The 27,932-nt window shown below is 32.0% G+C and overlaps 1 protein-coding gene and 1 long non-coding RNA gene across 7 annotated transcripts; both read right to left on the bottom strand.

Annotated features, from left to right (window-relative positions):
- Positions 1 to 472: 472 nt before the first annotated feature.
- LOC107366483 (semaphorin-1A) lies at positions 473 to 9,365 on the bottom strand. 2 transcript variants are annotated; one of them, XM_015934101.3, is made up of 5 exons: positions 8,719 to 9,365; positions 8,202 to 8,222; positions 7,828 to 7,932; positions 7,084 to 7,311; positions 473 to 4,374 (listed from the first exon to the last, which is right to left on the bottom strand). In XM_015934101.3, the coding sequence occupies exons 1-5, from the start codon at positions 9,200 to 9,202 to the stop codon at positions 3,065 to 3,067; spliced, it is 2,148 nt and encodes a 715-aa protein (XP_015789587.1). In that variant the 5' UTR covers positions 9,203 to 9,365; the 3' UTR covers positions 473 to 3,064. The 2 variants fall into 2 exon arrangements, with proteins under 2 accessions (XP_015789587.1, XP_015789588.1); XM_015934102.3 differs by lacking the exon at positions 8,202 to 8,222.
- Positions 9,366 to 18,191: 8,826 nt separating this feature from the next.
- LOC107366589 (uncharacterized) lies at positions 18,192 to 22,414 on the bottom strand. 5 transcript variants are annotated; one of them, XR_001569711.3, is made up of 6 exons: positions 22,246 to 22,414; positions 21,625 to 22,165; positions 21,126 to 21,470; positions 20,216 to 20,531; positions 19,349 to 19,833; positions 18,192 to 19,130 (listed from the first exon to the last, which is right to left on the bottom strand). It is a non-coding gene; the product is annotated as an uncharacterized LOC107366589 (long non-coding RNA). The 5 variants fall into 5 exon arrangements; XR_016198282.1 differs by having other exon boundaries at positions 18,192 to 19,127; XR_003083081.2 differs by having other exon boundaries at positions 21,640 to 22,165.
- Positions 22,415 to 27,932: the final 5,518 nt, after the last annotated feature.

Genomic DNA, 27,932 nt, shown 5'->3' with positions numbered 1-27,932 from the left:
TTGATGGCTGCTTAATAAGTTGAGTTTCACGGGAAAGTAAAATATTTTATTGAAATTCATGACACTTCTACCTTTTCAGGGGTACAAGTTTACTCGAGTTTGTTGGCAGACATCGGGTTTACAGTGAAAGTGATTGGATAAGCTGAGCTGAAGAATTTGAAAAAAATTCAAAAAATCCATGGACTTGCAGATTGTTTTAATTTAACAAGAACCCGATCTTGGTCAATTGGTCCTACTCGACAATCATGTTCTTAACCGTTTGAAAAAAGCCAAAATTCCGAACTTTTCAACAATTCGAATACATTACAAATCTGATTTTGCAAATGGACAGAAGCTTGTGTTCAAATCAATGTTGAATTGTTGGTAATGTTTGGTGCTATTTTCATTTCTTTGGTTTCATCACCAATGAAAGCAACCTTATTTGATAATCTTAACCATTAATGTTTAAGTAATTATTAATAGACTGGTTCAATGGTACAATGAAATTATGCTTTTATTATTTTAAGATCTTTGTTGCCTTTCAGATACATTTCCTCGTCATAAAATTGTACTAATAATCCTTAAAAAACCAAATAATGTAAACCAAAGTAGTTTGAAATTTAAGCTTTTAAGGTAGCTTTGTCATTCGTTCAATTTGAAGATGAGAGTGATTTCATGATATCTGGAATTGGAAATAAATAGAATGGAAATGCTTGGAAAACCAGACTAGAAGTTGTCCATACTCGGTAACTCGAGGAATTGACAATGAAGGTTGAGTAATGGGACGATATTGTAGAGTTGTTCGAGTCAAAGTTCTAGCATTTTCAACTCTCTTTCCTTCTTTTATGGTGGCTCCAATATCTTAGGCTGCAATCGATTTTACTCAAACTTTGAGTTTAATAAGAACTTTTCTTTTCGTTCGTTCGTTCTTTTAAATATTACCAAAACTATCTTTCATTGTCTTTGTCTTTGCTTAGCTTTATTTGAAGTGTCTACAAGATGAGATGATTTTTTGGCTGATGAAGGTAATAATGAAATGATGATGATGATGATGATGATGGCGATGATGATTGTTGTTGTACAAAGCGATGGAAAATATGATCACAGGGAGGTAAAGAAAAAATTGAAGATGAAATTGAAAAAAACTGTTTCAATTTATAATAATAATAATAGTCAAAAAACATTTTGTTCATTCATCTTGGGTTTGCTTCAAGATGACACTATACATGTTTAAAAATTTGTGGTTATCGTTATTTGTTAATTTGCTGTTTTCGGTGCTTGCATCCTTTGTTTGTTTTTTTTAATAAATTGTGTTTGTTTACCCTCGGCAGAGGCAACATTTAATTTTGAGTACCTATTCAGAGTGTGCTTGAATCCATGATAAACTGTTATTATCCAGACACATCCATTCACGGAGATGATTACAGAAGCATAACGCAAACAGGAGAGAGAAAAAATAAAAGGATGAAAGATAAAGAGATCAGTTATCCATGTAAATCCATCATATCCAAAAAAAATGATTCAATAGCTTGAAACAGGATTCATCATAATCCGATAATCGCCAAAAAGAGAGAATATTTTGAATGAACATCTCATTAGATGCTTTTCAGGCTCAGTCGATTATAATTAAAAAGGATTTGATTGGCATCAGATAGTCTTGAAATGCGGGACTGCGGCAGGAGAAGAATTGAACATCTTATAAATTGATATTGAAATAACTGTTCCATATATTCAGATTGGATCCAGACAACTGCCGTAGCTATAACCCAGAATTTGATTGAACACGATCCTTGGCTCTAGACTAGATCCAATTGCAATTAAGGCCAAAGTCTTGATGGTCCATAGCGTCTGAGTGTAATCATCCATGATCTTGATATTTATTCCTGAAGAGTGGAACAAATTGAATCGATTTTTGATTCAGATCCATTCCGTATTTCTTTATTAAGTTAATTGATGTTTTCAATTTGATTATCAGAGTTTAACAATTTCCTGTTCCCACAGCAGAAGCAAAATCAACCTTTGAATCAATATTCAGTGTGTACTTGAATCTTTTTCTGCAAGTTTCCATCCTTTTTTCATCAAACACGTATATTTGAGAAGATTGTGAAACCAGAATTTCAAGAGAATGAAGATGAAAAGAACAGTAATCCATGTAGATCTGTAATATCCAATACGAGATCCAGTGTCAAAAAACAGGGTTCATCAACATTACCCTGATGATCATCAGAGTGGAGACATGTTTCACTTAGACAGATAGAATTGAACATCAATGTAAGCATTGGAAAAGGCAGGTATCTTATCTCCTCCTCTACTTTTTTTGATGCACATTTCCTTTTTTTCTTGTCTTTTTGGTTAGACATGGAATTATCCTCATCAGTTGTCAAACATTAGGAAAAGTGCAGGAAAAGAAGATGTAATACACTGAAATATTGCAGGAAGATAGAGAAAAGGACGCAAGATCAAGCTAATCCATGTATAATCTTCACACAGAAGAGATGTTAGAGACAATCATGTTGATAATGATGATGATCTGGATGCTTAATAAGCTCTAAACCAGGATTTGGGTCCTCTTTTGCTCCTGTATTTTGTTTTTGTCACACCGCTAAGGATTGCCTTTCTTCATCAGATGTTATTACAAGAATGGCAACATTTCATTTTGAATAATTTGGACAACATGTAATTGCGTGTTTACTTCACTGTGAATCATCCGTTTTTTTGCAATATGTTGGGTAATAAAAGTTTTAACCATGAATTTTTAAAGCAGGATAACCAGAAAACTTGAGCTCCAAGTCTGTCAACTGTTGGGTTCAATTTCTGTATCCATGTTAGTTGAAGAAGAGAAAGAAAATTTTCTCTCTCCTTTGTTCAACCAACTTGAAAGGTTGATGAAAAAGTATATTTATTGTGTGTGTGTGTTGATTAAACAATTAGAGATCACTTATATCTTCATAGTCAGAATCACGAGAATCAGTTTCATATGTGTATCTATTTACAGTTGATTCCCATTGTTGCTGAGTTGGTTGATAAATATGATGTGAATGTGACTGTTGTTGTTGTTTAATCGAACCACGAGGAAGAGTACTTCCTATAAATATATCTTCTTCACCTTCTGAATAGGTTTGTTGTCTGCCGAGCTGTTGGCGTTTTTTCCATTCTTGGGTGGAACATTTAACACTAGATTTATTGGTTTATTAATTGCTGGTACACCTAAACCACCGTAAGTGTCATTGGGTAAATGACGACTTAATGTCCTATGGTCAAGGTAGGCTCGACCATCAGCATAAGGGGAACACACCCCAGGATCTTCTTTTTTACAACGATGACTAAAAATGTAGCCTAAAATGAAACCGATAACCAAAGAGGAAACCACTGAGGTCACAATTCCAAAGGCTAAAGTGTCTGATGAGAAACACTGTGATGTAGCAATTTCACAATTAGATCCTGTTGTTTCATCTGTTCCACTGTTTCTCTCGGCAGTCAATGGCGGTGATCCTCCTAATGAGTGTCTATCACCGGTAGCTAAACGATCACCATTTCTTACATCACTTCCCCCGCCTGGATCATTAGGACCTGGAGGTCTTCCATCGGGACATCTATTGTCCCATGCTTCTTCAACATTTTGTACAAAATTGTCTCTATTCCAAATACGAAGACGAGCAGATGTACATAACGATCTTGAAATGTCCCATGCACAGTATGGATCTTGAAGGGCAACACACTTCCCACATGAATTGGCACGTTTTTCACATTTAGATAGAGGCATTGCTTGAACCTCCGAGTCTGTAACAACAACTAACTTTGATTCGTAAATAGTCCGGTAAATTAAAAGATTGAGTATGGGTTTACCGGGAAAAACTGAAATTTCATCAATGACTACAGGCAGAGTTTTGTTGTAATTTTCATGTCCATTGGGTGCATTGGATGCTGAATTGATGACTTTAAGAACATGACCATCAGTGGTTCCAACAAAAATTACATCAAACCTTGATCCGGAAACAGTTTCAACTTGTGGATCAACGGTAATTTTGGTAAATCTAAATCGAGGATTAGTTTGAATAATTATGGGATGACCAAAAAGTGGACGAACACTACCCGCCATAAGCGGCTTATCTCGAGTAAAAATGACTCGAGCATCAGAAGTAGCTCTAGAATCGGGAACACAATGACCTGGTCGTGGTGAGGGAACCTGAGATTCAGGAACCTCTGCCCAAATTGAGTTAAACCTTTCCTGGCCCAAGAATCGACCATTGTCAAAAATATCCTGGACACTTCCCATGGTGTAGGCACAAATAGCTGATGCAGATAATGCATTGTCGGGTGTAGTGAAAACACCATAGAAAATTTCGACCGGATCTCGACCACTATAGCTTCCTCTAATTATATCACTGGTTGATTCTGATGTTGATAACATTAAAGTAAATATAAATGAAGGAAAAAATTTGGTGACACAAACCAAATGCACAACATCAGTGATATAAATACACCATTAAGTGTACATTAGTTGAATTATCATCATTGTAATTTTTAAAGTATCCATTAAAAGGGGAAAAGCCATTAGATACAATTCAGTCAGAGTCCAGAGGTTTGTTTGGGTGTGGGCCAATGTTTAGGTGGAGTCAATTGTAGATATAAAGTGAAATGGAGAGAGAGAGAGAAAAAAAGACCAATTAATTAGAATGAAATTGATAATGGACTTTGTATTTGGGTAAATTCATGGAAGGAAGTTGAGAAAGATTGAGAGATGAAAAAAGATGTTCAGAGGTAGGAGGATAGAGAGTGGAAAGTGAATGATGAAAATAACTATGGGAAGTCAGTGTAAAACTGAATTTGCTTTTTCAAGAATATTAACTTCACTTGGAATGAATGTTTGTTTTATTCAGACAATTCAAGTGTAAATTTGGTAAGGAAGACACTGGCTTGATGTAATGTTTTATAATGATTGTGAGCAAGATGATGATGGGTTAGACAAGCTTTATAACCAAAATAATCTACTCTAGAAAAAGAGAAAGAATAGGAAATAAAAAGAAGGTAAAGTCACAATAAATTAGCCTTTGATAATTAATGAGATGAGTTACGCATCAATGGTTAAAACTGGACGCTATTAAATCAAGCAATAATATAAACTCTAACACTGAATTTAATTATAGATGATGACTTTTTATCCTAACACACACACAGAATTTTCTTTCAGATCATCTTCACTTCATTCTCACCATGTCAAGTGAACCCTTCTTTTCCAATGTGAAAATAATCCAGTAGAAGCTGATAATAATGGTAAAGATGAACATGAAAGGTTGAGAAAAAAAATAGAAGGTAAACTTTTAATTTAATGACCCTCAATTAACAATCAACCTTTTTCTTTCAAATAATAAATCATTGAAAAGTTTTTCAAATTGACAGAATTCAGTTTTTCCAGTTGAACCATTGTGATGATGATGCTGCTATTTGCACAATGATGTGACTGATCTGGCAGAAAAAAAATGTGTAAACAGAAATAATTATTGAATTGTTTCAACAGGAACTGTAAGTTAATGAAAATCATTACTGAAAATTAATGAAAAAAGCACAAGTTGATTGAAATAATTTTTTCCCTCTGACTGTGAGTTTACATCTTTAGGTTGCTAATCCATTCTCACCCAAAAATCAACTCATTGTTATAAGAGTGTTGGCCCATTAGTGAGGTCATGTCAATCTGAAAACATTGAATAATCCATCTTTATCATCACAGTTTTTCAATAAACAATTTTTTCTCTTGCTTCTTCTCTAGCTTTGCCCGTTTCTTTAAGCTTCAAACATTGTTATTAATGTTATTACTAAATTATTATTACTATTATTATTATCATTAACAGGCAACAATAACTAAAAATAAATAAATCGTTGATTGACAAGGGCTACCTTTTTGAGAATGGCAGATTAATATTAAATCGTGATTTGTTAGCCAAGAAGCAAAATTGTTACTACAATATAGAGAGAGCCTAAGCAATCTTGCTTTTTGGATAACATATAAATCAAAGTCAACATCAACACAAAACAACGAAGTCAAACTTTTGTACAACAATAACAACAACAGAAAATATTGAAGAAAGAAAGAAAACTGAGAAGAATAAGAAGATGATGGTTGTGATGATGATGATGATGACGAAGAGAGAAGAAAAGATAAACTCAGAAGTTTTCACTTTGGTAATTCTTATTCTCTTTTAGATAAATCTTGCTTATGCCAGGTTATTTATGTTGAAAAGTAAGCAAAGAGATTTTAAGAGAAACAAGACCTTCAATGAGCTTCTCTATCATGGAAAAGCCTAATTTCAAGTTTTATTCTTGTCTTCCTCCAACTACCGCAACACCTTAATCTTGATGTGATATTTCTCTTTTGTCTTCATTTGCATCTTCTCTTTCATCTTTTAGCATCTCAAGAAACCATTGTTAGAGTGGTTATTATGGTGACACTAAATTGCAAGAGCAAATAAAATTGAAGAGACAAAACACTTAATTAGTGTTAGTCAGTCTAACTAATATTATTTGGGTTTAAAGATGAAGAAATTTGGTTATAAGTATTATGGATCCTCTTGTTTATCATTTTTCTGCTTTTCCCTGTTTATTATTCTCATAGGGCGTCATCATCTGGATATTCATGCCAAAGAAATCAAATAATGTTATTAGCAATGATCATCATCATCATCAGCTACACCATCACCAGCATGATGAGAAGAAGGAGAGAAAAAGAGGAAACTTGAATACAGTCGACAGTAGGCTTAAGACTGATCATTTTCATCTTCATCATAAGCAACATTGGAATATACACTAAAGATGAGGAAAAAGAGAGGAAAGATTCACTTGTATTCTCAATTGATATGGTGATATGATTCCAATAGAGTAATAATATAGAGATATTTATAATGTGACTCTATGAGGGAAATGGAGTGGAGTAAGGATTAAGTGAAGGTGGATGAGGGAATGATGACGAGAAACAGAGATGAAGATGTGAGAGAAAGGAAATAAGGCGAAGAAATGATGATGCCAGTGTTTTCCTTGGTTGAATATTAAATTTGAATGCAAAGCAACAACGGGAATCACAGGGTTAAAGATGGAGCTTGGATAACTCACGTAATTCATTGAATTGGAAAGGAAATTTGCCCGGAATGGAGCAATCAAGACGGACTTTGTGATAACTGGTCCATAGGCTTTTGAAAGAGGGATGTCCCTGATCATTGATACAGACTCGAGCTACTCGAGAATAGATAACTTTACCACAATTACTGAATTCAACTGCACTCTCTCGGAAGAAAAAGTATACATGTTTTCCGTATACCTGGGAATTGACGAAATTAGGTTCTGTAATAAAAAAAATAAGATAGAGATAAAGAAGAAGACATAAAAACAGGATTAGTACAGAATACAATAATAACCGTAGTAATAATGACAATAGCAATAATAAACGATAATCAAGGTAATAATGGTAATAACAAAAGAAATAAACTTTGTTGTGTGCACTTTTTCGATTGTTTTCCCTTAATCTTTTACTGATAATCTATTTTATTCCAAGTTTTACCTGAATTTATTTTCTTATATAAAAAAAGAGCAAGGCTCATGTTCTTGACCCTCATCATCATCAACATTATATTAGTTTTATAATGATTATGAAAGAGGTAAAAATGATGGATTAGAGATATGGGACGATGTATATTACATGCAGTAATAATATATTTCAAGATGGATTCTATGGTGAATAAATGGTGATCAGGGCATGCCCTGATGCATTTCAATATGCTATTTTCAAACTAATCGAATAATAATATGTCTCATACGTTATAGTTTAATAGGGAATAATAGGGATCAGATTAAACTCACCATTTAATTGAAGCACATCAGAGGGTCTTGTTTGCAAAGGAAGCCTGGAAATTGAATACAAACTTCCCGCTCTGTCAGTAGGTGTTGCTGCATAAAGTTTAGTTTCTGAGTAATGTGAGAAAGAAAAATGAAAACAAGAAAAAAAATCAGAAAAAGGTTAAACATTGTAGTCATTGGTTGAATAATAATTTCTATTGAAGATAAAGCTGATTCTTATTCTGAATGTTACACTGAGAGAACCATTAGATGGTTCAAATACTGTAAACAGATTGTAACTTTGATTGGAATAAGAGTCAGCTTTTCTGGTAAAATTGGTTAATTTGAAGAGTTGATCACGGAGAACAGAAAATTTGTTAGTGAAAAAGGTAATGTACCTGGTTTGTCTTTCACAGGTTCTGGTTATGATCATTAGTTAAGATTCAAGTTAGAAAGAGAAAGAAAATTAGTTAATGTGTTAGTTGGAAGTCAAGAGAAAGAAAATAAACAGAAAAGAAAAAAAACTCTTTTCTTAGAGGCCCGTTGGTTAAGCGTTGGTTTAGTTGATAAACTGTATTAACAGTAACCGCGGTTACTTTCGAAGATTGACAAGAGATAACCAGTAACTCCTTGGTTACTCTCAGTTTTCAAACAAACAAAATCAATTTATCTGTTCGATTAGTGAGAGAAAAAAGAAATTCAAATTTGAGTAGAAACAGAAAGCTGGTAACTTGAGTTAACTAAAATTTACACTTCTATTGGTCATTATTGGCAGCAAGAGTAACACTGGTTTTAACTGGTTGATGGATCAAAAAATTAATCAATCACTTTGTTTTTTACTGATAACGAGCCAACTAGCCCTTTGCTGGTAACCAACCGACCTCTATTTCAAATGTTTTGATGTTTTGATGTTACCTGCAAAGATAGCAGTATTATTTTGATCCGGTCCAAATGGACACAAAGCATCTCCTGGTGTCTCATTACGGTATTCATATCCGTTTGCTGTTTGCACATAATCTCGACACTTTGGCCTGTAAGCATGGGTTCCACACACAAAAAGGCCTCCATCCGATTTCAATGCAAGAACACGAATATAATTTTGGCACCTTTTCTCTTTATTGATTCCCTTTAAAACACAAGAATCAAGATCCTGTTCCGATGGATACCATTCAAGGCGTCGAACAGTCTCAAAAGAGGTTAAACTGATGTTATAAATTAAATTTTTAGCTCCAATAATGAGAAAATCTCCATCCCGAAGGATTAATTTGAAGTCATCGGAATGACTCAAATTACCACTGAACCGTTGTATCTCCGGATCCGAGCTACCAGAATCACAAAGAGGTAAAAAGACACCAAAATAATAAAGAAAAAGAAAATAAAAAGGATAATACAAAATCATTGAAACCAAATATTGTCAGTCCAACAAAATTTGGCTTCTTCATAAGGACTGATAAAATTGTAGACAACAAACTTCTCTCTTTTTCTTTCTCTTGATTCAAAATGTTGAAGATGGTGATGATGATCAAGTTTGTTGTTGCTAACTAAAGAGAGGAAAAGAGAGTAAAGAAAAATGGGTTACTTCAAGAAGACAAGAAGAAGAGAGCAAAAAGAGAGAGAAAAAGAAAAGGCAAAAAAAATTTTCTGGTAACAGCAGCTTTTGACGCTTGCTCAGACTGTATAATAACATGTACAGGGTAACAGAGAAGCAGAGAGGTTAAGTTCAAACTAACCAAACTGAAAGCGCAGTAACCAGTTATAACATTAATCAACATTGTTCAACTGAAACCTTGTTAGCGCACTTTAGCGCATTTAAGCCCAGCCTTTACGCAGTTAGTCAACATCAAAACCCAAGCCACACTGTAACTAAACAGCTACAGCAAACTGCAGTGTCTTCAAGTGTTTGCTTCTGCGTTTGGGAAGCTTTAAGAAAAGCTTATTTTTTTCAAAAAAAAAGATGTACTTCAATGATGATAGAGGAGCTAAAGAAGAAGCTTATTACAATAAGTTAATACAATACAATTATTATAAAATAATTATGACGATGGAAAATGAAAGGAGAAGAAGAAAGGAAGATGAACAAGAAAAGATGAAGAAGAAGACGTTTATTAACATAGCAAAAATAAATTGATATTCAACTGACTTCCGTTTATTTGATGTGAGAAGCAAAATGAAACATGAATTTCCGTCAGTCTTTTGTGTTTACTTTCAGGGTGACGATGATGAGGATAAAGATGATGATAATAATGGTGATGGTAATGATGATGACGATGATAATAACGATGATAATGATGGTGGTGGTGATGAGGATGCAGAAAGGTGTTAAAATTATCTGGACAAGTGTCTTCAATCATCATGAAATGCCATTCAACTCATAGTCTAGTTTAATGATGTTTAAACATTTGCAAAAAGAAAAAACTCCCTTTTGAATGTTCAGTGTTGGAATGACTCAGGTGATGAATTTAATGAAGGTGAAGATGAACATCAGAAATTTCAACTTTGAATGTAAAGCAATGTAAAAGTTACCCTCACCAAGTGTCTCTTTTGATGGGACAAGAGTCACTCTTCTAGGTTGACATTGACATGTCTTATACCATAACCTGACTTGTTTTAAAGATTTCAATATTTTGTGAAAATGATGATAACCATGAAGATGAAGATGATCAAGAAGATGATCATGACAATAAACATGATGTGAATCAAGATGATGATAAAACTGAAAGCCATTTAGATTGGAAAATTGAAATTTAATGAAAAATTAACGTGAAAAAGACCCTCACTGTGTGTCTCCTTTGATCGGACAAGAGTCACTCTGTTAGGTTGACGGTAGCATGTCTTATAGTCTTAATTGACTTGCTTTACTGATGAAATTTTGATGAAAAATCATGATGTTTAGGGAAATGATGATGACGATAATGATTATTATTTGAAAGTTAATGGATTGAAGTTACTAAATTGTGACCAAAAAGAGACAAATATGAAAATGTTGAACCTGAAAATTTTGGGTAATTTATTTTCGTCTAACTGGTTTATATATTAAGGTCATAACCTTGAATTAAATATATTAATGTATATTCATGATAATTGGTTTTTTTTGACTTTATGAATAAATGATTAAAATGATGAATCAAATCACAGTTTGAGTATACAAATCAATTTAATTAGACGTGTTTACTTTCAAGACATTGAATCTGATCATTGAAACCTCTTTTTTTTTATTTCTGTTACTCCATCGTTCAACCTCAACAATCAATTATTCATTATCAAACCTGTTTCTACCTGTGAGCTTACCAGAAAACCAAAAAGTTATTAGACTGATGATTAAGTTATAAACCATTGAGTTGATTAACAGACACACAGACTAAAAACAGAAAATGAAAAGGGCAAAAATTAACTGTGATTTGATTCGATCCACAATGAATTGAAATTGTTTCAAGTAAACATGAGCCAACAATGAATCTACCTTGAGGTCAACTGGTAATACTTGGTCATTTCATGAATTCACAAGAAACCAAGAGAAGAGAGAAAAAAAGGAAGAACAAGAAGAAGAAAAAACGTATGAAAGAAGATTCAATGAGAAGAAAATTGGATGAAAGAAGAATTTTTTTTCTTCTTCTTTTCTTGAAATCTTGGCCAACTTCATCTCTGAAAACTCTTGGGTATTCAATAACAGTTAGTTTGAAAGGCAAAAACCAATAGAGCAACAAGATTCATCACAAGCTTTTTACACAAATAAACACAGAGAATGCAAGAAATAGCATATTACTATTATTATTATCATCATCGTTATATTATTGTTTATCATCAGCATCTCCTTTCATCTTCAGTAAACACCTTCATTGCCATCTTCATCTTTACCTTTGCTAATCTCTTTTATTACTATTCCGTGTAAACATGTATTTTCTTGATAGTTTTTGGTTACCTACTTTTTTGCTTGTGTTTTGTTTCACTTGCACCACATCATCCTCATCCTTCACATGGTAAACATAATTTCATCTTTTGCCTTGATTCTCATGGAAACAGCAATAAACTCAGTCCCTTGGACAGTGATAATTCCCAACTAATCAAGTGAGAATACAGAGTAAATATAAATTATTAGACTGATGATAATTAGTTGCGTTCAGTTTTGTTCAACATGAGAATCAAGAAGAAGATGATGATGAGGATGATAAATTGAATAAATATAAGTGTAAACAATGGTAATCAATAATGTTAATCAAAAGAGCAATCTTGGTTCAAAGGCAAACAAACAAACAGAAAAGGTAAATACAAATCAAGATGAATCAAAGTCAAAAAATTGGGTTTACACCGTTTATTCACACTTTTTATTTCATCATATCATTAATATTATCTCAACTTGATGCTATTGACCATCTTCCGGACATCAGATTATGAGTCTGGAATAATCAGTTGATTACCAATTCAATCTAAAATGTTTACCATTTGGATCAACTGTAGTCTTTCATTTACTTCAGGTTTGTCACAATGCAAAAATAACCAGAAAACGCTTTTTATACTTTGACTCATTTCAAAAGTTGGGTTAAAAGTTGATAACAAGGCATTTAGGTGAACCCTTAGCTCACAGGTTGAACCTTTTTTAGCTTTTATTTCAACGTTTATTTCAAATCAACTTTAGTCATCAACTTTCAACCAGATCACAACAGTCTTTCAATATAAGTTGATAGTGAAAATAGAAATGAAAAAAATGGAAACTAAAGCAAATATTCATTTGAATTCAGTTGCTCAAAATGTGTTTTTCCTCGCCAGTCGGTTCAACTTGACCAGAGAAACCGAGACTACTTTAGCTTTTATCAATTACTTTTCACAATAATAATGCAAAATAACCAGGTTATTGCTTGTTTTACCCAAAAGTTGTACCTTCAAACCTGGGAAAGCGGAAATTTCAAACCAAAATGTTTTACCTAGTAATTTCAATTTTAACAGAGACATTTGGTAAGTAAAGTTTGAATATCAAGTTGAAGTTAAATAAATAGTTGAAATTTCAGGTTGAAACCTGTAATGACCAACAAGATAGAGTACACAATAGACTACAAAAAATATCTATTTATTTAACGATAGTTACCAATGTATCTAGAAAGTGAACCAGCCTGAGACGAAGAGGAACAAGAAAGGATAATGTTAATATTCCCATGGACAGTTAACTTGATATTTACCAATATATCTCATAATATTTACCTTGTTTCACCCTCATTATACACCATTGACCCTTTTGACCTGACCTTTGCTTTTTAAGTATATGTATCCATGCATAATGACAACAATAAGACTACAATTGCTACTCTAACAAGAGAGTAACAAGACAGTTTTCATCTTCGTCATCATCTTCTTCATCTTCCTACGTCATCATTTCAAAGAAAAGACTAGTCACAAAAAAAAGGTAATAATGTAAAGTTTAATGAAGCTAAATTTTTCCTCCTTTTTCAATTGAAAGAAGAAGATGAAGAAGATGATGAAGAAGATGAAAGTTTCTGTTTATTTACACAGAGAATGATGATGATGATGGTGAAGGTTTATTGAATAATAGATTGCTGGTCTCATGCCAACAAGCCCATAGAGTTGAGGCTCATGTTTTGCTACTTTCCTGGTAAACTGTGTGTTTATTATCAACTGATTGACTATGAATCAAAGCAGAAAACCAGTGAAGAAGAAGATAAAGGATGAGAATGAAGAAGATGAATATAAAAAAGTAACAATAATTGTTCAACGAAAAGGTTGACCTTTACCCTTATTTAAAGCTCTTTGGGAGGTTTTTTCATCATTATCATTCTTGGTTTGCTTGGTTGGTGGAGAAAAAGTTGAACAAAATGAAAAGAAAATGATTCCCAGAATTAAGCAAATGATGCTGATAACAACAATAAACATCTTTTCTCTTCTCCCATCTTTGACCTTTTATCCTTTGTCCTTTCACCCAAACAAAAAAGTTAACTCTTACCTTGTGCGTGTTTTCAGTCTTGAAAGACATCAACTTATTCAACAAATGGACGTTATTGTAACGTTAACGTTTGTTGTAACAAAAATGAAGAAGAAGATATTTTACCTTCTTTTCATATTTGTTTCTGCTTTTCTGCCCACTAAAGCTGAATAGGTTGAAGATGGTTCTCTGATATTGTGAATCCAATGAGCCTCAGAGGGTGAAGAAGAAGAAAAAGAAATAACGAATTAACCTTACCTTTTGAATTGTAAGGTGACATTAAGGAAGAATGAGAATGTAAAAGGAACGTAAATAACAAGAAAAAACAAAATCAGGTAAAAAACCATGTATCTTCTTCATCTTCGTTTCACCTTTTGCTTTTCTTTTGCATCCATTCATTTCTTACTGTTGTTTTGTAAACAATGAGACAAGATGGAAAGGTTGAAAGGGATAGGAAAAGAAAGAGAAGGTAAAAGTAAGAAACATTTCTCATTTCATCAGTGATATATGGTCCTATTGGGATACAAATATTCACCTAAAGAGACTCACCTTTAACTTTGTCTCCTTTCTTTTTCATCAACCATTATTTTCATTAAAATTTACTGATCAGTAAAGCAAGTCAAGTAAGGCAATAGATGTGTTACCGTCAACCCAACAGAGTGACTCTTGTCCGATCAAAAGCCACACATTGAAAGGGTCTTTTTCACGTTGATTTATTTTCATATCATTTTAATTTTGAACACAATTAAGTTTCATTCTAATCAGAATCAACTCTATCATCATCTTGATCATCATCATCTTGGTGAGTATAAATATTTTCAACGAAAAAAATGAATGATAAAATGATACGTAAGTTAGCGAGTTGGACGTGTTTCCTTCAACCTAGAAGAGTGACTCTTGTCCCATCAAATGAGACACTTGAGGTGAGTATTTTACGGTCTAAAAATTGTTCATGTTCACTTTCTCAGCACTTTTAGCATAACTTGTTTCTGTTGAATCAAGTGATAGTTTCCAAGAATTGCTAGAATTTGTATTGTTTACATTGTTAGAGGCTGAGGGAAACCAAAATTTTCTGGTTTAAATATTTTCTCTTTTCAATTTAGGCTTGAATTGTGATCATGTTTTGAATTAAAAAATGGCACAAATTGATGGTGAAACTGTTTAAACTGATTTAACAAGTTGAGCGTAATTATTTCAACCTTCATAATTGAATTAACTCATCTATCCCTTAACTTATCTAATTAATTTTACTTCTAAAGCTTTTGTAGCAAAATCTAATAACAAAACATGATGATGATAAATTTCATGAGAGATTATCATTCGTTGGTCGTTGTTTTCATCCTTTTTTTTACCTCTTTTTCTTCCTCTACTTCATCATCATCTTTTCCTTTCGTCTTGTTTATCAATTTGTCAATTGAAGCTTTGCTTTCTTTTTGCCTCCATTTGATTGTTGAGCTAAAATTGAATGAACCAACCTAATCTGATTAACCAGAATTGATAATCATAAAGAGACCAGGAAATGATGTGAAAAAAGCAAGTTTCAATGCTTATCAATGTCTTCTCAAGTTTCACATTATTCAATATTGTTATCATCATTACATAGTTTAAATTTTTGAAAAGGATAATTGACAGAGGAAGATGAAGAGCAACTTTCTCATCTTGTTGCACTTTCACCATGACAGGAAATTGGTGAACAAAAAAGGTTCAGTGGAAGATGAAGCAAGAAAAGATGATAATCATGTTAAGATGAATAGAAATGGTTCAGTGTTGACAGGGAAGGCAAAGAGACAAGAAGCAAATCCAGAGAAATGTCATTGAAATATTTTCCAAAAATTTCAAGCAACAGAGCAAACTGAATAATCAGTTTGACAGGAAAAGAGTGAAAATATGATAAATCAATTAATCAATTGAAACAATTGAAAGGAAATGATTGAAAAAAGATGAAAAAATTGTCACAACAAATGAGAAAAAATGGAAAAATTAAAAAATCAATATTTACGATTAAAAAGTAAATTCTGATTGAGATGTTTCCATCATTGAATCAAATTGCATATTTTAATCCTTTTGTTTTCACATTTTATACTTGAGTTGATGATTAAGTATCAAGAGACAACATCTTTTAGGATATTTACCAACAAGATGATGATGATGATAAAGACAAGTTATCCTAATAGGATCTAGAATTACAGTTGATTCACTAAATGAGCCATATACCATTCAACTCATTCATCCTTTTTATCCTTCACTCTTCTTCATTACCATCATCACCATCATCATTATCATCCCAATCATGGTTCATTCTTATTCTGAAGGTGAAGACGAAGCAAAATATCTAAACATATTTCACCATCTTCCATGCATTTTATACCCAACTGAGAATGTCTTGAAATACAATTCCATTCAGGACTAACTTTTTTTTCCTCTTCTTCTTCTTCTTCTTCCTTAATCATCATCATCATCATCATCTGTTTTTGTCTTCAATCTCTTCAACTATTCAAGTTCTGTTTTCAGATAAAAAGTAGAGAAACACTTTTCCCTTGCACTCGCCAGTTTCTTCGCCATCTAATCATTGATCGATTCCCATTGATTCCATGTAATGAATGTTCATCTACGCATGATACAATCTCAAATTGGTTCAACTTTGAACACACTTTTCATGTAATTTATCCTCTTGATATACTTTCCCATAATCATAACCACTTTCAACTGTTGTTCAGGTCAACCATTTCAATAGCTACTGTTGACAGTAAATAACCAAACAACTGATGGTCTCAAGATGAAGACGATGAAAAGGTTAAACAAAATGAAAACAATTGTAATTTCACTTTAAGATTATCTTTTAATCGCTTAACAATTTTTCAATTGTTTTACATTAAACCTTTTTAACCAGGTTAAGGTGATCATCAACTAAATCAACACTGATTCAATTTCAATTGAAACAAAAGTTGATTCACTCAAATGAATAAGTAAATACATTTCATCGTCTTTTCATCATCAAAACCTTTTTTTCCTCCCTTTCCTCACCATACATAATTGTAATGGAGGCAAACAATTAGGATAAACTGTTTACAAGTAATTTAATTGTAAATTCAATTGATTCAGAGAAGAAGCAAAGTTGTTTAAAGTAAATGGTTAAATTTGAATAATAAGAGGAAGAGCTTTTATCTTCTTCTTTTTACTCTTTCAAAGATTAACCTTTTTTCCCCTGTTTATTCATGCATTTCAAGAGTTTCCATTGAATAATGTGCAAAAACGTTTCATCGATCAACTTGAATTGGTTAATGATCAATTAAATTGCTGGTCAATTGTGATTCATTTTTTGCTGCTCTTCTTAATCTGACATTTGGTTCATCTTTAAAACCACAGATTTGACTGATCATCAATGATTGTTTCATTTAAAACTTAATCGCTAGTTTCAACAGCAACTGTGATTTCACTTGATCAACTAGAGATTAAATTTGATAACTTAATAACAATTGGACTTTTTAATAACAGTTGATTGTTGAAAGGTTATTGTTGCTGTTTATGGAAAGGATCAACCAGTAAATTGTTATCACAAATGATTATCTTGAAAGAAGAGCAAATTGTATTTACATTATTCAGCTTTCAGTTCATCGTATTAATCAAAGTTAACAGTTAATTATGATGAATAAAGTGTTGATCAAGGAAATGTTTGCCTTGTTTAACAATCTTTTAATTTTCACGTAAACTTGTTTAATTGAATAACAACGTTAAGATACTTGACTCATTTACCAATCATTTGCAACTTTTATCGATTAGAGTTAATTGTAATTGGAAAATGAATTTACAGTTAACATTCAACTGCAAGTTGACAATTTACAGTGAAAATTGAATTCAATTGTGAAAAGATTTCAATTTTAAAAGTTCTTACTTGAGATGAATTTTGATTCAATTTTAATTTGTCAATTTTGTGAGATTTATTCAATTGTTGAGAATTTTTTTTTGCTTTGAAATATTTTCTGTTTTAAAATTGCTTGAAATGAAGGTTACTTTTAAGCCATTTCAATGTTGATTTGATCATTAAAATTTTCAACAATTTAGATGATTTTTGCTTCTTAATGAGTTGACCTTATCAACAAGAAATTAATATTAAACAAGGCTTTATCCAATTTTATTCAAATCATTCCCATTATCATGCCATCTGAATATTGAAAGTGAAAGATACAGAAAATTGTTGAACCTCATTTTTACCTTTTTGTTTAATTCATTTTTTTATCGTTCACTTTTTACTTTCTCCCTTTAGGCCTTTCATGTTGAATAATGATAATGAATAAACCTTGCCAATCTCATCTAATAGAAACAAATAACAACAGAAACAGGTTAACATGAGAAAAGGTTACAGTAATGAACAGAGTAAAATTGGGTGAAATTAAGTAAACTGATCACTGGAATGCTTTTTTTCATTTCATTGGGTTTGTAGGAAGAAAAGATTGTCATGTTAACATTAAATTTCAATATTTATTGAAAAATTTGAAATACAAACAAATGTAAACCCAAACAGGCCAAGATTGCATTTTAAATGGCCTTAAGGAAGGTAAAAAATAGAGGCAAAAGTCAATTTTAAAGTGAAAAAATTTACAACTCCAATTTTTCAAGTTTGTTCAGTTTCAAGTCTAGTAAATTGAACAATTCAAGGTTAATCTTTAACTGTAATCAAAAATTTTAAACATGAAAAACCAGCAAATAGTGTAGCAAAAAGAGACTTCAAGTTTGCCAGAAAATTCAAAATGAATCCAACTTTTTTTCCCAAGTTTCAATAGTTGATCAAACATGGATGAAGCCAAAGCTGGAAACAAAACTTCCCTATTTGATGCTGAATCGGAAATGAAAAACTCATGACAATGTAACAGCTGTTCCAACTGGTGCAACAGATCATATATTTAGAAGCACAAACAAGATCCAAAATCAACAAAAGATATCTGGAAAAGGATTGGACCATAAATGCCAAAAGAGCGGTTTTTAAAATTAGATTGATCCTTGATAGTCCATAATTGTGAAGATCATGCAAAAAACCATATTAATCCATGAATAGAGATTGATTAGTATTTGGAAATTTTAACAGCACTCCTTTTCCTCTCGTTGTAGTTGGCCAAAGTCTAGTTGGTTAAATGAGGTGGAAAATGTCAAATTAAGTCTTGAAAATTAATCGCTTATTGCTGAGCTCCTGACTTTGACTTTATCAAAAAGATCAATTAGTCGCCTTTGACATCTTGTACCCGCATTCATTTGAAATTGATATCATGTACTATTGGAAATACTAGCAAGCATTTATCAGCTAAGCTGTGGAGGTTTTTTTCGTACAACTTCTTAATGGCAGGGGGTATCAATTACAGGCAAACGCCATCCAGTCGAACGAGAAATATTTGGTAGCGACCTTCTAATAAGAAATGGAGGCCAAAAAAATGAATATGCTTGTATTAATTAAATTAAATCTAGAAAAGGCGACAGTTTCAGCATGAAGTCTGGAACTTAACTCAAGCTGCTTGTATCTCGAGTTTTTCAACAGACAGGCGTTCGAATTGAAAAACGCCCTTAACAATTACACACTTGAGGCTTATATCAGACAAAGCCTTTTCAACATGTAAAGTTACTCACTTGTTGTGGCATGGTGATGAATTCATTAAAATAGCTTTCATTATTTCATCAACTTGATAATGAAGATTTTGTAGAAGCAATTAGCTCATTGTTATTGTTGAATAAATCAAATTTTTATCACAAAAATATGCAAATTCAAGCTTGACAATTTTAATTATCCAATTGTTTCATCGCTTTAACTCATAAATGCGAAGGTAAATTGAATATCACTTCCAAATCACTTAATGAATCCATGAAAAATAACTGATTCCATTCCATCATTGTTCGACTGGAGAATTTAAACTCAATTGAATATTTTCTCAGAAGATTTACTAGCGACAGCATATCCAAGTTGACCCACAGAAAAATTGAAACACCAACAATTAGAATTACCGGATTTTTTCTCTTCTTCTCTTCTAATGCACTCTTCTCCACACTTTTGCATAGACGATGAACCACTCAGTAAACTGGAATTAGCTAATTATGAATATCATGTTAGAAGTTTCCTGGAAAAGAAAAAAGAAAAATTATTCATAACTGTCAAAAAATGATGAATTGAGATCAGAAAATGGTAAAAGCAAATGTTTAAAATTTACTGATTAAATAAGATATTGAAGATCAGATAGTAAAAAATTCTGAGCTCAAAAAAGATGAAAATTTCTTCATTATTGCATTCTTATCATTTTCTGGAGGAAATTATCCTTTGCTTATCAAGATATAATTTTGTCTGAAAGAAGAAAAAAAGGTAAACATTGGAAATGTTGAGAAACAAAATATTTGCAAAATGAAAAGTTTGTCTTCTTCTTTCAATAGTTGACCCTTCAGGGTGAAAATGGGTACACTTAAATTATAACCTTTGATAAGCAATGGACCATCAATCAAATTAACCTTTTGGCCACTTCTTGGCGTATCCTTCAACCTTGTCTGGTCCAACAATAAATGTCACCTTCGTCACCAAAACGGAACCAATTCAGTCTGATTGAAATTCTTTTCCCGTTTCATCTTCAATAGCATGATTATTCATTTGAAACTTTGGTAACCTCAAAGGCAATTCCGTTTCTTTCTTTTTGCTTTGATTTTCCTCCAGTAATTTTCATGGCACAATTAAATGAAACAATTTCATGTTAATTAATGAAATTTAAAGATTCCATTGATTAATAAATCTTTTCCTCCGTCTCCTTTGGCTTCCAATAACTTTCGCAATCTGTATATAGTCAACAAAATAATCAATTGTTGCCATCAATTTTGGGTAAAAATAATTTAAAAAATGAAATAAATTTGTTTTGCTTTTCATTAAAAAAAAGGCAAACACCAAATGTTTCAATTATTTAAGTTTTCAAGATTTCATGATGATAATTTAGTCTTGAAATCTTGAAAGTTGTAATAAGTTTTGCAAAAATTGTTCAAACAGCAAAGTTTCATCAATTTATACTTTTTGTTTTGTCATAAATTGTATTGCACCAGGTTTGAGTTTTTATTATTATTATATTAATAAATCTGTTCCAGTAAACTTTCCTATTCAATTAACAAAACTAAAAAGTCGTAAAATATTTACACTTGAACCTGTAAATACTAATTTATATCAATTATGTTTTTTGCTACTTTTCTTGCACCAGAATTAATTGAACTTACTTTTGCAAAACTTATAAAAATATTTTCAACTCAAATTTATCGTTATTACATATTGTAGCAGAATTATTATCAACATTTTAAACTGAAAAATATGGTTCCAGTTGCGATTAACATCTGCAATAATTGTAAAGATAAATTTGAGATTAAAAATGAAAATTTTGCTTGCCTTTGCTGCATAAAACACTGTCACTGAAGATTAAGATGAAGATGATGTAGATGAAGATGGTAAAGATGGTGAGGATGTTGAAGATGGTGAAGATGGAGAAAAGTTTAATTAAGTTTATCATCATGGCTTGCCACTTAATCAATCGGATCTTTACTTTAATATAATAATTTTGGTTGAATTGAGGTTTATATGATGATACAAGTCAAGCTTCCTTAAGGGCCATTGCGTGTTGATTAACTGATTGATTAAGACAATCAGGACCAAATTGTTATTAGTTTTTGCTTCCCTCCAATCTTTAACTTTACCATTTCTTTGTTTCAAAAAAAATTTCTTCCAAGGCTCAGACTGTTGAATCAGAGGAAAAAAGATTCACATTACTAAAGCTGATAATAGCCATTCAAGGTTAAAATGAGAGTAAATTTGGGGTAAAAAGTAAAGGAAACTAGCAAACTTTATGATCTAATCGTGAGTTTTTTACACAAAATTTCATTTACTTTACCCCAAACAGATTTACAAATAATAAGTTTAACTAGGATTTTGTTGTTAATTTTGTTTGTAAGCTCAAGATTAACTTCATCTTCTTCTTTTTCGTGTTAGATTTATGATGAGCTTCTAAAACTTGATTCTTGTTTGGTCCGTTGTTGTTAACATTAACGTGCTTCCATCCACTTTTCCTGTGTAATAAAGCAACTGCCTCCACTAGCGTTGCGTTTTTGTTAACCTTTACTGTTGCTTCGCTTACTTGGCTTTGTTTATTGTTTTCATCTGTGGTGTGTTAATTGTTTTATAACGTTAACTGATTGTTGTTGAGTTAATTGGTAAGTACAAGTTAGCCTTTTGGATTCAATGACTGGGCTCAGGTTGCGCGTCTAAAACTGCTGTCTAATTGAACGTTGTTACATGTATAACTTGACTCCATTGTAACCATTTTTGTCGCCTTTTTACCAAGACGGCTTGATGAACAGTTGTGTTAACACTAATCAAATTATCGAGAGTTAAAATCAGCACCAAATCAATCTTGATCCAGATCTTAAACAATCCTGTGAAAAATAGCAGACAAGTTACAATGAAAATAACAAGACCAATAAACAAAGAAATAAATCTCAATCTAAGCACTTACCAAAAGACTGAAACCATCAAACCACCGATTCATGACACAAATAGAATTGCAGAATCAACAAAAAATACGTTAAAACTAAAACATTTAATTAAAAATTAGTGTTAATTAAAGATCATAACAGTTAGACAAAAGATTGAAAATTGCAGACAAAAATGACCGTTAAAATGTGGGAAACTTGTGATTGAAAATTGGGGGAAAACAATAGACACTGAAAGGGGTTTACAAAGTAGCGGTTAATTTGAAGATTAAATTAAATAAGTAAAAGTTGAATTATAATTGTTGATTAGCATTATGTTTACTGAAATTTGATTTAGTTTGATGAAAGTCTCTGATTAAATTTGAAATTTGCTGATTTCCAATGAACTAAGCCAAAGCAAGTTTCAGTTACAACCATAAAGTGAATCAATTTACAATTTCCTGAAAATTATTGATTAACAATTTAGTTGATTAACCGATGTTATAGATGATTACAATTCTCTAATCAGTGTAACAATATATCGTTAGGTTAGTTACAAAAGTAAAGAAACGTAAAGGGAACAAAACTAAAATAAATTGTCTCGTTAATTGTAAAAAGTTTACTTTAATTTGCTCTCTTAATTGACTTGATTACAATGAGGTTTCGAAGCAAGAATAAAAAGTTGAACTCAATTGAATGGATGAAACAAGCATCAACAACAACAAGAAGAAGGAAAAAAACAAGAAAATTCTGTGTATTCCATAGAGAGTCGAAAATGAACAGCGAAATGTGTATTGAATTGATTAGAGTCGATCTAATGAACATTCAAGGTAAATGATGGAAAAGTTGATAACAACTTTGATCAGAAGTAGGTTGATATGAAAGCTGTAAAGAAACTCAATTTCACCAAAGAAAACCCAGAAACTAAATTTACTCCCGTTTGGGTCTAACGTCCAACGGACTTGCAAGGTTAACCAAAGCTGAGCCACACAAGCGTTTTGAATCAGCTGCTAAATCCCGTAAAATAACGATCGCGATTTCGATGTTAATCAAAATACTTCGATCAAGCTGATTTAGTTTGCTTTTGTGGCGAAAACATTCAATGTCTTGGCCTTAAGTTTGCTTCATTTTTCAAGATCAAACTTTATTTCCTCCAAGTCCTAAACAAGCAAACTCATCGATACAAGTTTTGCGCCCTAACTAAACACATCTTGAGCAATGAATTTGGTTATAACTGTTTCAACTTTGAAAAGCCTTAAGCAAGAATTGGGTAACAATGAAAACCAGGATTCTAAGCAAAGGAATACATTTTTTAGAGTTACAAGAATCATTGCTTTGACCAGATTTATTCAAGTTTACTATTTCCTAAAATGTCTCAACTCTTTTCCCACCTTGATGATCATCAACAAACTCAACTCACGTTAACATGTTTGGGTGAAAAGCCCTAAGGTTGCGCCTTCAAAGGAGCAAATGTTTTAAGCTGCAAGTCAGTTAAAACTGAATTGGACACTTTTGGTTTCAGTTTGTCAAATGATGAAAAAGTCAGTCCGTCTAAATTTTATGACTTGCAAACAAAAAATTTCATTTTTCCAAGTGAAACTGTCCTTTCGACAAGATTTGTCTCGACCTTTGTTTTTGACCATAAAAATTGAGACAATAGTGCGAGTCTTATGAAATGATTTACTCACCCGATTACCTATTATTTCAAAGCTGTTTAAATCATTAGAGACTCTTCCTATTGAATCGTTAAATTTCACAGCTCAGGTTGATGTCTTAGCTTGGGTTTAGTCTAAAATTTGATGAATGTCACTCAATGTTGAAGCACTCTCAACTCTTGACCTGGCTTCTGAATATTTGTCATGAAAATTTTTAAAATGAAAATGGAAATTTTGATGAGAAAAAATGAAGAAAAATTTCATTTTCATTTTTCATCGTCAACTCATGAAGGTCAGTTTCACTTTCTCATCCTCATTACCATGCATACATTCAATTGTTTTCAATAAACAGTTTAACCTTTTTTGCAAATGACAACATTTGCAAGTTAAATTAGTTGAAACTTTCTTCATTTCTCTTGATTATTAAATGAAGAAGCCAGTAATTAGATTCTCTATTAGCATTATTAGCCTTAAATGTGACCATCGTTCATCAACATTTGCAAGGTAAATTAAGTCTATCAATTGATCAACCTTACAAATCATAATTTACCTTGTAATCAAAATCGAAATAAATTGTAAATTGAAATGAAAAAAAAACCTTTTTTTCTCACATTTCCTCATCATTTCCAATCAATTGAGTTTAATAGAGTTTCCCATCAAATTCAAGGTTCAAATTGGCTTTAATCTCAATGGCAATTGTAATTGATTTGATTGATTAATATATTAATGTTGAAAGAAATCAAATTAAGCTTTCTTTACATTTCAATTTTGGGCAAACTTTTTCTTCTTCTTGTAACACAAACAGGCGAAGAAGTGAAAAAAAAGAGTTTCAAGAATCGATTGTTTGATTAAAAACATTTAATCACTTGTTCACCTTGATGGCAACAATTAAGCACCCAAAAAAAATGTTGGTTAATCAGGTTGAAGTTTGTTCATCTAATGGCAACTCCAACAAAATAATGCATTTTAAATTGGTTAAATGATTAAAGTTAAAGAGTAATTTGCTGATGAAATACAGAAAAAAGTGAAAAATTCATTTCACAAATTCATGGAATAAAGAAAAGTGAAAAGAATCGCATTTAAATCACAATTAAAAGTGCCGTTAGCATAAATGATGATGAAGATAAAGAAAAGTTGAAATACAATTTGCTTCAAGGTAATCAACTTTTCAATAAAAATTTATACTTCCATCACTTCACCCAACGCTATTACCTCATCACTTTCATCATTATCATCATCAATTGCCATTTAAAAATGAAGATGAAAGTGAAAACTCAAATTGAATACAATAAAGAAGAAGCAAAATATGGAAAAAAGTTGATGATGAAAAGCCGTTACTTGTTGAAATGTATAAAACTAAAGATGTTGATGAAGATGAGGGAAGAAAAGTGAAAATTGTTTCTTGCAACTCGACACAATATGAAAAAATATCAACACCAATTGTAATAGATTGGAAAAGAGGGGAAAAAAGATTTGTTGAATATTGGTTAATAGCGAATGATGACAATGATAATATGATGAGAGTGATGATGATGGGAATAAGCAAATGTGAAAAGCAATAAAACATGAAAAGTCAAATAAATGTTAATAAAAAAAGATTTATAATAACAACTAAACAATGTGAAAACGTAAAAACTGTTTTCTCGCTGTTGCCTTGTAAAGACCCTTGTCAAGGGGAAAGGTTGTAACCTAGCTGATTGCTTGACTGGGTTGCTGTTAACCATTACAAAGGCCTAACAGTGAAAGGCCTCAACATTGAAACATTTTTCAACTTTAATTTTCTGTTCTTTGTTGCTCTTTTCCAACGTTTCTTTTGTTCATGTTTGTTGTTTGGCGACTTTATGTTACTCCTCCTGTGCCAAGAGCTAAGGTGCTAAACAGTGGGGAGAGTCAATAATCGATGGATGATAATGATGCTTTTGTAGAATAGAAAAGAAAAGAAAAAGAAACTTTTTTCTTGCAATCATAATGATGGATGTGGTTTCATTTGATGGTAAATATTGTCACCTCTTCAAGTAAAACACTCATTTTTATCCCTCCCTTTGACTTGCTGTTGATCATAATCATCATCGGCATCAATTTATCTTTCACAGTCAACATCACCCTCATCTTTTTCACCTTTTTCATTGCTGAGCTTTTTACCTGTCAAATGGATCCTTTTTTTCCGCTCATATTTTCCAACTCCCTTTGGTGACTCGGCAAGTTGCACAGTAGCATGAAAAGGAAAACCGTTTTTTTTCTTGCGTCTGAAAGCCTCAAGTTGCTACCTTCAATTTAATCACAATTAAGTGGGACAAAAGGTGTGCTAAAGTGCCAAAACTAATATTGACTTTTAAACGTCCATTGAACACTATTAATTGCTAAAAGTCTTTAAATGTATCAAGTGACTGTCCATTAAGCTGAACTCTTTTGTATCTTCAAGTGTTTATTGAAGAGTATCAAATTTTTAATTCTTGATTAACCTTGTTTAATGATTAAATTGATTTGGGAACATTTTGTATTCATTTGACTCTTATTCACACATTTTATCGCAATAAATCAATTCCAATCAAATGGTTAAATAAGTCAATACAAATTCATGCAAAATGTAAACCTTAAAGGCTTAACTGTTTCGCTACACTTGATCAGATCTTTATTGATATTCATTGGTTAATTGTTGCAATTATTCATGTTTCACGAAAGTGTGTTTTGGTCACTGAGCCTTGGTCCAACCATTTCAACCGCTTTTCCAGTTGTTTCAACAAGTTCACATGATAATTGAATAATGGGTTACGATGATGATATTTGGCTTAAAGGTAAAAGTGAAAAATGTCTGTTGACCCTGTCAACCAGGAAGAAAGATGATAATTATGATGATGATCATGATGAGACTTTAGGATGTAATTTATAAGCAGCAACATTAAAGTTAATTGTAATGGTCAGGTTAACCATTTTTCATTATTATTGGCTAAACATTTGGAAGGACGAAGAAAAAAAATCAAAGAAAAACAAAAAAAAAACTAAATTAAGAGTCACATTATCAATAATACAATTAGTGTGCAGACAGAAAAGGTAAAATGTCCAAAACCGTAACATGACATTTAAAAGTATGATTATAATCATTTAACAACGGGTTTAATGGTTAACATGATAAGTTTACTTCGGGTTAAATTGTTGTGTTGAAAAAGACACCAACTGCAATGATAATAGTGTCTTGATCAGCTTTAAATTTTCACCGTTTCATCGCATCTAATTTAGTCTATCATTACTGTGCAAAAACTAATGGTCTCAACATTGTAAACAGTTTTTAACGTTCAAGAGGTTACCAATTGTTGCTTTTGCCAACAATTTACTTTACAATTTCAAATGCTTTCCTCTGAACTTGCCCGTAATGAGTTGGACTTAAATGAGCGTAATTTTGTTTTCAAGTTCAACTTGATGAGAAAATAATTTGATTTCAAGTCAGTCGAAGAAGGCGTTTTCACAGCGGTAACAGCGTTTAACATCGTTCAAGTTTAGGTAAAGATAAAGTCTATGTAAATGTTAGGATACAAACGAGCACAAACCTCAAAAAATCGAAAATCGATATTTAATTCATATGCACTCTTTAAAAGACCCAAACTCTAGACTCAAACCATCGTCAAAATGAGAAAAGCTGAAAAATTGAATAAATCCGACTTCGACACCGACTTTTTCCATAACATTTTCATCCAGATCCATCAAACTGTTCATTGCTTTTCGGATGTGGTGACGATCTTCAAGTGGACTAAAAGTATGTCTGGTTTTTGTTCCAGTAATTTTGGACCATTCGGGCGTCACAGGAAAAATGATAGGTTCTTCATTGTTGATGAAGTGTGAAGAATGAATAAAAATGTTTTTCAAGAAATGTCGTTTTGTTATCGCTCTTGTATGAACATGAATCAACATTTTTATCTAATATCATTGTTAAACGCTGAAATCACACATTTAACTACAACTTAACATTCAGCATCGATTATAACAGCAGTTAATTATGTCTTTCTCATCGGCAGCATTTCAATTTTAATCATTAAACTGCAAATGAATTTCAAATATCAATTGAATGAGAAAACAGGAAT

Source organism: Tetranychus urticae, chromosome 2, assembly GCF_039701765.1.
Source record: "Tetranychus urticae isolate SD_2017Ah chromosome 2, NJAU_TeUrti_SD_1.0, whole genome shotgun sequence".
Classification (NCBI taxonomy): domain Eukaryota; kingdom Metazoa; phylum Arthropoda; class Arachnida; order Trombidiformes; family Tetranychidae; genus Tetranychus; species Tetranychus urticae.
The sequence above is the reverse complement of the archived record's forward strand: the minus strand, read 5'-3'. Positions and strand labels throughout refer to the sequence as shown.

Excerpts from the sequence above, each read along its gene's own strand:
- LOC107366483 (XM_015934101.3), bottom strand. The coding sequence starts at position 9,202 with ATGATTTTGTATTATCCTTTTTATTTTCTTTTTCTTTATTATTTTGGT. Across the intron at positions 8,223-8,718 it reads TAATACTGCTATCTTTGCAG|AACCTGTGAAAGACAAACCA; the intron begins GTAACATCAAAA and ends GATCATAACCAG. Across the intron at positions 7,312-7,827 it reads TGATGTGCTTCAATTAAATG|AACCTAATTTCGTCAATTCC; the intron begins GTGAGTTTAATC and ends TTTTTATTACAG.